The 12,530-nt window shown below is 32.7% G+C and overlaps 3 protein-coding genes across 6 annotated transcripts; 1 reads left to right on the top strand and 2 right to left on the bottom strand.

Moving 5' to 3' along the window:
* Positions 1-1,705: 1,705 nt before the first annotated feature.
* Positions 1,706-4,641, top strand: LOC103490940 (protein cornichon homolog 4). Of its 3 annotated transcripts, none has more exons than XM_051086500.1 (5): positions 1,726-1,929; positions 2,049-2,152; positions 3,042-3,164; positions 4,061-4,183; positions 4,291-4,641. In XM_051086500.1, exons 2-5 carry the CDS (start codon positions 2,094-2,096, stop codon positions 4,322-4,324), a joined length of 339 nt encoding a protein of 112 aa, XP_050942457.1. In that variant the 5' UTR covers positions 1,726-1,929; positions 2,049-2,093; the 3' UTR covers positions 4,325-4,641. The 3 variants fall into 3 exon arrangements, with proteins under 3 accessions (XP_008448916.1, XP_050942457.1, XP_008448917.1); XM_008450695.2 differs by having other exon boundaries at positions 1,729-1,929; positions 2,983-3,164; XM_008450694.3 differs by having other exon boundaries at positions 1,706-2,152; positions 2,983-3,164.
* Positions 4,642-6,071: 1,430 nt separating this feature from the next.
* Positions 6,072-8,557, bottom strand: LOC103490941 (general transcription and DNA repair factor IIH subunit TFB5). 2 transcript variants are annotated; one of them, XM_008450697.3, is made up of 3 exons: positions 8,337-8,557; positions 7,849-7,942; positions 6,072-6,481 (listed from the first exon to the last, which is right to left on the bottom strand). In XM_008450697.3, exons 2-3 carry the CDS (start codon positions 7,881-7,883, stop codon positions 6,304-6,306), a joined length of 213 nt encoding a protein of 70 aa, XP_008448919.1. In that variant the 5' UTR covers positions 7,884-7,942; positions 8,337-8,557; the 3' UTR covers positions 6,072-6,303. The 2 variants fall into 2 exon arrangements, with proteins under 2 accessions (XP_008448919.1, XP_008448918.1); XM_008450696.3 differs by having other exon boundaries at positions 8,342-8,555.
* A 324-nt stretch (positions 8,558-8,881) lies between these two features.
* On the bottom strand, positions 8,882-11,639 carry LOC103490942 (probable nucleoredoxin 1). The gene is made up of 4 exons (XM_008450698.3): positions 11,418-11,639; positions 10,603-11,082; positions 10,041-10,520; positions 8,882-9,827 (listed from the first exon to the last, which is right to left on the bottom strand). The coding sequence occupies exons 1-4, from the start codon at positions 11,514-11,516 to the stop codon at positions 9,198-9,200; spliced, it is 1,689 nt and encodes a 562-aa protein (XP_008448920.1). The 5' UTR covers positions 11,517-11,639; the 3' UTR covers positions 8,882-9,197.
* Positions 11,640-12,530: the final 891 nt, after the last annotated feature.

Consider the following 12,530-nt stretch of genomic DNA (forward strand, 5'->3'; position numbering starts at 1 on the left):
TTCAAATAGGATCGAAATTGATTTGAATGACTTCTAAAATTGAAAATGTAGAAAGTAGTTTCAATCCTTACAGAATCAAATCAATCTCGAACGCATAAACACCACCCTTACTTAACTAACGAGGATCTAATTTTCACAAGTGAAGACGGGCTTAAGTTTGGGCCTAGAATCTCTAACAAAAATCAACCCACGTACTTGCGGCCCAAGCTCTCAACACTTGGGAGAGTTTCCCTATGCCTTTGTAGTTGGCCCATCACTTTATCTATTTCTTAATTAAGTTCTTTCTATTATTATTATTATTATTTATTATTATTATTATTAAAAAAAAACTACAACTATATAAAATAGGTAAATTTAAGGGTTTTTTTCATAAATAAAAAATTTGAGAAACTATTTACACTCCATATAACAAAATTACTAAAAGACAAAATTCATTATATTTGATTTCTGTAAGAAGCATAAATATTTTGTCAGATGTTTTTTTTATATAATTTTCCAAAATTTATTTTTCTAAATAGCATAACTTGAAAATAATTAAAACTTATCATTATAATTAATTTCATCGTAACGAAAGTATCGAAGTTTTACACTTTTGAACCTCGAAAGAAAGATTACTAGTAGAGAGTGAATAAAAAAAAGATAAATTTATTAGTTGAGATCAATTGTCATTATGATATGTTTCAGACCAATTTCTCTAGTCGACGGTTTTCTTTTCCTTTCTTTTTTTGTTTTTTCCGAATTGTAATGCATAGCTCTACCCTTTAAGATTAACAATCAAGTGTATAGAAATACTTTCAAAGAATTACACATGAAGAAAAATATAATAGTGATAGATTATATTGTTAGAGAGACTCTTTCTACTAGTGATATGGTAAGCTATGATATCTATACTAAATTTTACAACATTTGAAAATTCTTTTTCATTGTGGTATATTTTACTATACTTTTCAGCATGGTGGCTATATTTGCGATGATTACTACAAATAATTTTCAAAGTGTAGAATAGAAATGTAATTTCTAAAGGATGATTTTTTTCTCTAAAGCTCGAATATTTGATCTCCATCCTAGCGTGTTCAAGAGAATCAGATCTTACTAAAAAGTTTTAAGGATGGATAAACGATTTCTTTCCATTAAGATCAATAACTTTTTTCTTTTGAAAGTTTATCGATTTTTTTGTAATGAGATACTAATAACATTTAGGAAAATTATTATAAATAATAAAACTGATGAAAATATTTATAAAATATAGCAAAATTTCAGATTTTATTTATGATAGACATTGACAAATAAAAGACTGATAGACTTCTACAAGCTTGTATCAATGTCACCTAAGGGTGAGCATGATAAACCAAAAGAACTGAACTGATTGACCAAAATCCATTCAATCGAAGTCGATCAGTTAGAAATAAGAAAAGGTTAAGTCAATGTCAGTTTGGAAAAAATCCAATTTGACAACATTTTGAAAAAAAAATCAAAGACTTAAACTGACTTAAACCGATCGATCGATCAATCAATAGATGGCTTTTACTCCTACATAGTAAGGATCAATTTGAATATTTAATAAACGGTAATGTGATAGAATCTGAAATTTTGTTATATTTTATAAATATTTTGATTTTTTTTTACGATATTTAAAAATGTTCCAATATTTTATATATCAGTAGTATTTTTTTAAAAAAAAAATTGTTGGGGGTTGAGGTTATAAGTGAAACTTTTGAATGTTTCGGTTTATTTTTATAATTTAGCATATTTTCAAAGCCTAAATTTGATTTGATTTCCAAAAGCATCTTCAGAAATCTGACCCCCTAACCACCCGACGGCGGCTTTCGTCAACGTCGAGTTCTTCCGGTCATCCAAGTTCCAAATCCACTTTCCGATTCATCCTTCACCACAAACCTTCGTTAAACTTCCGGTTCCGTGAACTATAGCGTGAGTTTTCATCCCTAATCTTCTTCTTCTGCATCTTCACTTAGCCGCCATCTTGCTCCGAAATGGTGTTACTTCAATCATTCTGTTCGTCTTTTAACCAAGAATCACTGGTAATATAGTTTGGTTGACTGCGGAAGGGAAGAGGAGGAGCATGGAGGATTTATATGTGTGGCTTGTATCATTCTTCTTCCTCATTGCTCTTCTTATTGTCCTTGTTTATCAGGTAAATTCGAAAACCCTATCTCTTTGTCTCGCATTATCTTCCTTTCAAGTTCGTAAAGTAGAATCAAAGACGGTTTGTGTAAAAATGTAAACGCGGATTTATTTTACTACCATTTCTGAACATTAAATTTGAAGTAAAATAACAATTTCGATGCGCTATTTGTTCATTTCGAACAGATTAGGGTTTAGCACATTTAGAATTTACTTATTTTGGAAGCACTTTTAAAGAAACCGTAATTTTTCTAGTGCATCTTGGATTGGTTTTCTATTGAGTTTTCCAGTAGCGGCTAGTAATCATTGGGTTTTTTTTTATTCAATTATGAATTGCATATCATGCTCTCTAGTTCTCTTGTTTTAATAATTTGCAGTTTTGGTTTCTTTACCCCAATTTCTCGATGAGGTCTGGGTTCTTGCTGGCGGTAGTTTGTTTGAAGTTTATTTATAAATCCTTACGTTTTTGGTGTCGTTTGTTATGAGCAAAGTATGATTAAAGTTAAAATTTATGGGATATAGCCTTGAAGATAATGGATGCAATGGATCATTATAACATGTTGACTGATTCTTAGTTAGGACTTTCTAATGTTGATCCTCCAAAAATCTATTGGTAGAGGCTCAGTTTTCCAAGAGGCTGGCAATGACTAATGAGCTGTATCGAAACATATTAAAAAGTTTAAATATCATTTTAGGACGTTTTTCAATCAAGTTTTCCATTTGTATTTATGCATATCAGTTTGCCTCTCTTTGATCTTTTTGAGTATGCAGGATCAAGAATCAAGTTCTTGTTTTTAATTTGTTTCTATCATCATCATCATCATCATTATTTTTGTGTAGCTCATGTGCTTGGCAGATCTCGAGTTTGATTATATCAACCCTTATGACTCTGCTTCTAGAATAAATAAAGTGATTATGCCGGAGTTCGTTGCCATGGGAGTTTTGTGCCTCTTCTATCTTTTAACAGGGCATTGGGGTATGTCAATGTTATGTGGGCCCTACATATACTATAATGTGAGACTGTAAGTATTTTCATCCCTCACCTTTGATTGAACTTATTATCAAAAGCAAAGAATATCTTACATGATATGTACAGTACAATGCAAACAAAAACACATGATTTTGATTCAACAGTTTTGACCATATAGGATATATGCTTCTGATTTTAAGCATTTAGAATCATTGATTTGACTTAATGTACAGATACTTGATGCTAGATATGATGATTATTCACATGGCTAGCTTACTGTCAGTGGGTAGCATAGATCATGTTGGTATGTAAGATTGTAAACTGTGGCTGCTTAATATTCTAGTTGGGATGTGATGGGAGACTACTATTTGGAGAATATGTCTAGTTACACTTTTAATACATTTTTTCGAACTACAGATTGTTGACTATCCATGATGTGTCGTGTGTTGCATAAGGTATATGGTTAGAGCTTGCTTTATTTACATCCCAGAAAATGCACGTGGTAGCGTAGAGTCATAGTAGAACCTCCTTAGTTGAAGAACTAATTTACCATGTAATGTACCATTCAAAACATTTGAGTCAGAATCTCTCTTTTGCTCAAAGTTGAGGCCTATCCTATATTTGGAAAAACTAAGTATTTTGAATATTGTAATATTTTGGTAACATAACTCCCAGCTCTAGCATTCTTACATCAGTTCCCTGAGTAGTGGGGTGGTCATGGCAATATTCTATTCATTACATATTTGTAGGTCCACAGGATATGGATAGAAACCAAAAAAATGAAATTGTAGTGAAATATTAAAGGATAAACGAATACGATGATGCCTCTCAAGTACTCCAAAGCCTAAACCAACTAAAGTATTGTCTACCTTCATTCATTTTTCCCCACTCCCTATATCTAATAATATTACTAACAATTACCTCATATTACTCTTTTATTGTGATCAGATATCTACGAAGACAGTACCTGGTAGATGTTACAGAGATATTCAACATGCTAAACTGGGAAAAGAAGCAACGGCTTTTCAAACTAGCCTATCTAGTTGTCCTCCTCTTCCTTTCTATATTCTGGTACACTTGGAGACGAGAAAGACTTTTCATGTTCTTGTTCTGTTGCTTTTTCTTGACTTAACTAGTTAAATACCACTGACCGAGTTCTCGCTCGATTGTCATTACAGGATGATATATCATGCTTTGGAAGATGATGAATGAATGAATGAATAGAAACAATGGCTTGCATGCTGTTGTTGATTGTATCTCAACGGTTGTTCCCATTAGTTGTGAGTTGAATTTCTATCCTCCAGTACCTTTTTTATTTTCCTGAAGCTGCTGCACTTTGAGGATTTCATTGACATTCTCGTTTGGGTTGGGAACTTCATTTGTATTCTGGACTCTAGACAGAGGTTTAGAAAGCAGATTTCACGTCAGTACTGTTCTATTTAGGTGCTCTCCGTGGTAAAATGACTATAATGAATTATCTCTCTCTCTCTCTAAAAAAAGAATGAATAGAAAAGAGTAGAAATTCAACATCGACTTCTGTTTGATGAAATTTTAATTATTCACCCTTTAATTTCTTCCATTTTCTACGATTTGATTCTGTTTGATGAAATTTTTACATTTGGAATTTTGGGTATTTGTCATTAACTTTCTTTTGTTGGGGCTTAAACTTTGAATCCACTTAAATTTTCTGGATTTAGATTTAGCCAAACTTCTACGATTTAGTTTTTTACTTTAGTTTCAAATTTGATGAAAGATCGTACTACATTTGTTTGTGCAAATAAGAGGTATTTGGATCTACTTTCATGGGTTTCCTCATCATTCCTCACAATGCTCATAATCAAAGAATCGTATGTTTAAACATCATATTTTTTTATGTGATTTAGGATGAATATGAAAAAATCGTAGCATCTCACGGTTACTTTTATAGGGTAATTTGATTTGGGGTTGGGGTATTTCAAATTTGGATTTTTGCCACACATCTGTGAGATGTGTCGCTGAAAAAAAACTCCTCCAACATGTTATAAAATCACATAAAATAAGTAAATAATTAAATTGACGCTGTGCATTTCGAATTTGGACATTGCCTATGAGATGTTTGCGAGATTAAATAGATAGCTAAAGAAACTTCTCAAACATGTTGTAAAATTATTATAAATCACCTAAACCAAATAAATAATTGTTTTGAGATTAGACATTTAATGTTTGAAAGTTACAGGATATTTACAAGATATAAAAACAGTAATTAAGAGCTTCCTAAAACATGTGTATGATCATCATGAATCACATGAAACAAGTTTATAATTGAATTTCAGATTGAACATTTGAACTTCAGTTTCATAATTGATTTCAGATTGAACATTTTTTAACTTCTTAAAATATCTCGTAACTTCCAAATCTTAAAACTCTTCTTTAAAAAGTAATCCAAAAAATTCTTAATATATATCCACATTTACTACGGAGGGGATAGAAAGATTTTGATAGGCTCTAAGAATATGAAGTTCCAACTAAATACAAGATAAGATAGCTCGACTACATAACTTTTGAATTTCCTTCTAAAATGTGTCCCAATTTTGCTTATTTTTTAAATTATTTAAAATGATAAAACTGTTAAATATGTTAGACTATCATATTAAAATTTCAATATTTTATAAATAATTTGGTTCATTTTATCATTTAAATTTTAAATAATTATTTTAAAAATATTCATTGTATAAAAAAAACTTACCTCAAAACTTTAATTAATTATTTAAAGTTTACTATAATTTGATAAATATTTCAAGATTCATTATCTAATTAGTGGAAGGTTTACTATAATTTTGTAAATAGTTGAATTTTATTGATATGAATTTTGAATCACAAAATCCTTTATTTAAGTTCTAAATTTCTAACTTTTGGTCGAAAAAGTTTTCTAAAAATGTAAACATATTTACAAACTTTCAATTATGTATCCAATACGTAATTACCTTTTTAAAGAGAAATATATTATTTTAAATTTGGTGTCCACCTTAAAAATGACCAGTCTCTGCCATTTTAGATCTTCAAGTCAGATGATATACATTGCATAGTGGAGAGACATCACTACAAAGTAAAACTGTTTAAATGCACAATAAATTTTAGAAGCAAAATCTATAACTCCAAAAAAAAAAAAAAAAAATACAATTATATAGTGAAACTTCGATTAACAACATGGCTCAAGTAGGTTTCTCATAAGAAATCTGATCTCGAAATTCTGAGATGGCGTTCCGAATCATGTCAGCTACATGGGGTTGCACAAACATGTGAGTGTTATCCAGTATATGGATTATAAATCTATGGGATGCAGGCAAGGAGGCATTGTAATTGATGATAAATTGTGCCATAGGTACGTCACTGCATAAAGGAAGAAGTTAATTTATCTTAACACAAGAAAATGCCAACAATTCTATTCATCCTGAAAAGCAAGAAGTTTTGCATTTTCTCCCAATCCAATCCCCCCTTAGTAAAGCTAGCATGAAGTTTTGCCAAAAGTTGCAAATTAAAGATGAAAGGAAGGCAACATCAAATGCATATCAAAAACCATTTACCGTGTTCACAAATGGTGTATGATAGAATACACAAAGATATTTCAAGCTATACGAACTGCTGCTAATAACAAATTCTACCACATCATTGCAAAATGGATAACTGCCAAGGTCATTGTGCCTCGTTATTTGAATAAGAAACAATAACTCAAAAGTCGTACCAACATCCCAGTGACCTATTCCAATGTTTAGAAGAGAATATAATCATCAACAGAACAGGGAGAAAAAAATGAACAAGATCCCAAATGGTAAACGATATCACAAAGTTTCGAGTCTTCTAAAAGTGTTGTCATTTTGATTGTCGTACTAATTCTAAAGGCCTATCATAGTGTTCAAAAGAGATCATCCAACAATGACTAGGGAGGAGCAGGGGGAGAGAGAAGAAGAGAACACGACCCCAAGTATTGGTAGACATCATCAAAGCTTTCCTTTAGAATGACATAATGATCACATAAAGGCATGTTTGACCCAAGGAGTCGGAGTTGGGGGAATGGAGTTGCTAACTCTGCTTCTCGTTTGGCTTAACGAGTTCTTAGACCCTGACCCACTATGGTTCCCATAACTAAAAAACATTGATTTCATATCCAAAACTAAACAACTCCACTCCATGCCAAACTCTAGCCCAACGTTTAGAAACAATCATTTAAAAATCAGGGAGAGAAAAAGAAAGACCAACAAAATCCCAAGTAACCAAACAATATCACAATGCAAGTTTGAAGTCTTTTAAAAGTGAAGCCATTTCGATTGTCATACCAAGTCCAAAGACGAGATTATCATCCGACAAGTACTGAGGAAAAAGAAAGAAAGAAGAATCTTATAGCCCCAAGTATTAGTAGACTCCCAGTGAAATTTCTAAGAATTATAAGAAGCTCCACCATTTAAACTGTCATAATAATCACAAACTCTATTACAGTAATCAGAAGAGATCATAAAGAAAAACGGGGAAGGGGGGAAGAAAGATTGAAGTTGAACATAACCAAACAAGAGAAATAATAAACAAAATCGCAATTGAAGTCTCTAGTCTCGTAGAAGCTGTGTCGTTCAAATATCATAGCAATTCCAAAGAGATCAACGAAACAACTAACAGAAGGAAACAAAACTCCATAATCAAACAGAAGAAAGTACACCCAAAAATAGATATCTATCTTTCAAGTAATGCAGAAGAAGGCATTTTACCAGGAGATGAACATCCCTTTAATAGCATTAACCATGATGTCAAAAACGCCGTCCCTCAAACAGCAGCAGAACAAATTTAACTGAAACTCAGTCCCTACATTCCAATTTCAATTGATTAATCAATAAACAAGGCTGGCTCACTTTCTAGTCTATGAAAAAGGATCTTCTTAGGAAGTATGAGAAGAATCTTCAAGCTTCTAAGGCAGCCCTCGTTATAGAAGAGATTTCTAGTTGAAGTGTTCTAAATCATCTTCCTTCGAAACTTATGAAACTTTAATTTCTTCTCATTCTTAATAAAGACGGCAGTAGAGAAGCATTCCAAGGTCAATTTTCAGATTAATCATTTCATGGCTAATAAATCTATTCTAGGGTTAGGGAATGAGAAGAAACCTATTGTCGTAGTGCCGATTGAAAATTGGAAGGCAATAGATCATATTTTCAATTGAAGCTCGAAAAATGATGAGAGAGAGAGAGAAAGAGAAAGAAACCTTACCTCCGGCGGACTGCTGGCAATTCTACACGACTGGCCGGCCGGCAGCAGAACGATCGGAGATGGGGGGATGGCCTTGCTGTGCGATCAAGCGAGAGAGTGTGGCCGACGGGAAGAAAGACCTTTTCTTTCTTTTCTTTAGAGGTTCTCTTAAACACAGACTCCCAATGTATATTTCATATATTTTGGTTCATTTGAAAATACCTTCGATTAGTCTAATTAACTTACTCTTGTATTTATAGTTTCTCTCGAATTTTGTTTGCTCCTAGTCTTCATCCTCGATGGGATTGTACAAAGAGTGTCCAAAAAATTGTGATTTAAATGTACGTTAACGATTTAGTTTCGATTGATCATAATCGAGATATACCAGAACAAACCATTTTTGACGCTAGACCAAGAAGGATGCTATTTTTGACCCTTTGACTACTATTTGTGACAATTATCCCATAAATAATGTTATAATCATCTAGGTTTATTGTACATAACCGGTAGGAAAGAATATCTAAACAATCAATTAACAATATAAGAAATCATGTCGACAGATTGACGAAATCTTAAATATAAATATAAATACTAGAAAAGTAAAGGGTTTTTACTCATATACACAAAGAGAAGTGGAATCTCAAAAGAGAGAATAAGATATGTAAGAAAAAAACCAAAAGTATAAACAAGGTCGAGTTGTCTAATTCAGTAACCTTAGCTCAAGGGAAATCGACATATTTCCCTACTCTAGTAAAAGCTATTTAGAAATCGAAGTTCAATATCCTATCTTTGTAATTATGGTAAATTATTGTACTCGAACAAACAAAAGTTGAGTAGGGAAAGTGTGCAGACTTTTTCAACATGAATGGAGTAAACTTCAACCACAACAACTCCATGCTTCCATCTCATCTTGGTTTTCTGGTCTCTTTTCCAAAGCACACCTGGGATGGAGATCAAAGTTACACTTCTTGCAGCAGTACGACCATAAACGCCCGTCCTTTTCGCATCCGTCGCATACATATCCTTGTCGAGACACAAGTGAAATTGGATGTTCTTCATGGAGTATATGCTTCACCTCCTGCGGCCAATTCTTTGCCATCACCTCAATTTCTAACTTCAACTCTTCAATTCTACCAGCATTGAATGGATAAGCCTTAGCACCATAATTTGAAATAAGTTCAACAGCATCATCTGTCACAGTGCGCCCATCTTCTCCGATAGAAATGAGTGCAGGCATTCCTTCCACTTGAACCTTGAATTTACGCCTTATTGATGCTTTCCTTTGGTCATCAAATGGAACAGCCAACCATGGCATTCTAGAGAACATATTTTTGAACGATGACTCATCCCTATCGCAAGAAATGAAGATTACTTCCAGATTGTCATCCTTCTTCTTTACATTGTGATATGTTTCAATCAGTTTTGGTAGAAATACACGACATGGTGGGCACCAATCTGCTGAGATGTAGATGAGGATGTTCTTACCCACCAGATTCGACACCGGAATCTGAAAAATCAAACATCCAATATAGTTCTTTATGCACCAATGACTTTTATTTTGTCAAGTAAGGAAACTAATTACTATGGCTTACAAAGATAAGTATCCATGACCATAAATGCAGTAAAGAAGTTGCACTTTTATCTTAAAGAATGTCATGTGAATGTAGAGTCGGAGTAAATTCAAAAAAAATTGCATATCCAATTGATGCAAAATTCAAACCTTGGTTTCATCATTCTTGATGACATAATCATGCTCCCCCAAAACTAAAATCGACTCGAGAGTTTGAGCTTCCTCTTTTGCCTTTTCAATCTTTGCAAGCTCTGCAAACTTTTCTTCTGTGAATGGATACGGTAGAAAACCGTGTTCTGCGACAGCATTAGCAACATTAGAGTGAAGAGTTTTTCCATCTTGTCCAATTATGACCAAGGTGGGTAGTGTCGAAACCTCAAAATATCGAATCAACTTATCACATCTATTATCTCTGAATGGTAATGCAAACCAAGGAACGTTTCTCAAAGCTTCTTTATACAATTCTTCATCTTGATCAATGGCTATCAACACAATTTCAAATTTCTCCCCCTTCGCTTTCAGTTTCTCATAAGCATCCACAAGCTTTGGTGTAAAAGCTATACATCGTTCATATGAAGACAACGAAAAATAAAGACCTATTACCTTCCCTTCAAGCTCAGCTACAGGTACCTGGCAAGTAAAAAAAGAAGATTAGAAATAAGTTAAAACAGGTTTTGAAAGAGCAATGTTGAGAAAAATGATAGGAACTGACTTTCTCTCCTTTAGATGTTATTACAAAATCACGTGAGGAAGAGACCATGATAGATCTCAAGGATTCATTCATTCTGGCTACTGCTTCTTGGTTCAACAATTGAGTGATTTTATCCACCGTAAAAGGATACCCCTCAGCTCCGAATTCTAGTACGAAATCGACTCCACTATCAGTAGAAAATTTCCCATTCTTATCAAGGATTATGAGTTGGGGTATTCCCCTCACTTCGAACAAGCTATCCAAATGATCCCTTCTCTCTAAATCCGAAAATGGGACAGCAAGCCATGGCATCTTAGAGAAATATTTTCTAAAAGACTTCTCATCATCATCAGCTGACACAAAAATGACCTCAAAATTGGCTTTAGAAGAGAGTTCATTATACACTTCCACCAAAGAGGGGGTGAATCTTTGAGATTGGCCACACCAAGCTGCTGAAAAGTACAAGCCAAGAGTTTTTCCCTTTAGCATCTCAATCTCAACCTACAGAGTTGATGATTTAGCAGCAACAAGATTATTAGAGCACTCAAAATTCAGGGGAACCAAATATTAAACATCACAAGCTTCATCTCAATTAACTATTTTATATCTATAAACATTATGTTAGATTCTCCATAACAGTTCGTTAGATTCTCCATAACAGTTCGTTAGATTCTCCATAATTAGTTTCAGCATACAAAGTACAGAAACATTGAACAAAAAGAAATTTAAAGAAGTAACAAAATCTGGTTAAAGAGGGTAGCATCGGCAGAATTGGGAAATGCAAGAAATGGATGGAAATGAAAGAATAATAAGTGGAAGAATGAATAGGGGGTTACCTTTTCGCCATTATTGCGGAGAAGGTAGTTCTGAGTCTCAGAACGGAAGAGAGCGTGAAGAAAATGGGGATGGGGAACGGCGCCGTCGAGAGCGGCCATGATCGGTGTTTGTTTAAGGTTAAAGACAAAGAGAAGACTTTTTCTTCCCTGTGGTCAGCGGTCAGTCCTACAATTTCCAAGAACCGACATTTTGAGCTGTTAGTCTTTCCTTTCTATTGGTCCGGAAGAAATGTTGGAGTTCTAATATAAATAATATTTTTTTATTCATTTTTAAATAATAAAATCTATATTTACTAAAAGGAAAATCATTTGTTATAAATAGCAAAAAAAAAATTATCTACAAAATATAGAAAAAAATTCAGATGAATGTTAGAGAGTTTGATAAATTCTACTATGTTTATAAATAGTTTTAATATTTTGTTATTTTTTAGAATTCTCCCTTGATTTAAATTTATTTAAACTCTATTTTATAGTTTTTCTAAAAATATCAATAATTACATCAAAATTACTATAAAATTAAGACTTTGATATTCACGTTAATATTGATATTTTAAACTTTGGTTCTAATTATTATTTTTTTACGTAATTCAATAAATTTTATTTCAATGTTATTATATATATTATGAAAAATTATTATATGCATTTTAAGATGTTCCTATACATGTGCTTCTCGTCTTTCCACAACACAAATTTTATTTTTTAAAGTAATTTTTTTAAAAAGTAAAATTTATCTTTATTATGAAGTTACAAGAAGTGATGCATTGTTTCATCATTTTAATTATACTTTTTTTTTCCTCTGAACTCTAATGCCGCGGATTTTTTTTTTATGTAGGTAAATGCAAGTATTTTCTCTAAATACATGTGCATCATACATATATATTGGAAAAATCAATGTAACCTATCAATTCAACCTGTGTAATCACCTCCACTTCGAACAATGCATCTAAATAACATCTATTGCAATCTATCTCGAAGAGTAGTGACTCGTCAACATAAATTGTATTTAAAAGTCAGATTTACTATCTTTTAAATGAACACTTACACATAAGAAATCATAACCACTCAATCAAAACTAACACTCTAAAAGTCACAACCACTCAAAGGCAGGTAAAG

The sequence above is a fragment of the Cucumis melo genome, chromosome 6, assembly GCF_025177605.1.
Source record: "Cucumis melo cultivar AY chromosome 6, USDA_Cmelo_AY_1.0, whole genome shotgun sequence".
Taxonomy (NCBI): Eukaryota; Viridiplantae; Streptophyta; class Magnoliopsida; order Cucurbitales; family Cucurbitaceae; genus Cucumis; species Cucumis melo.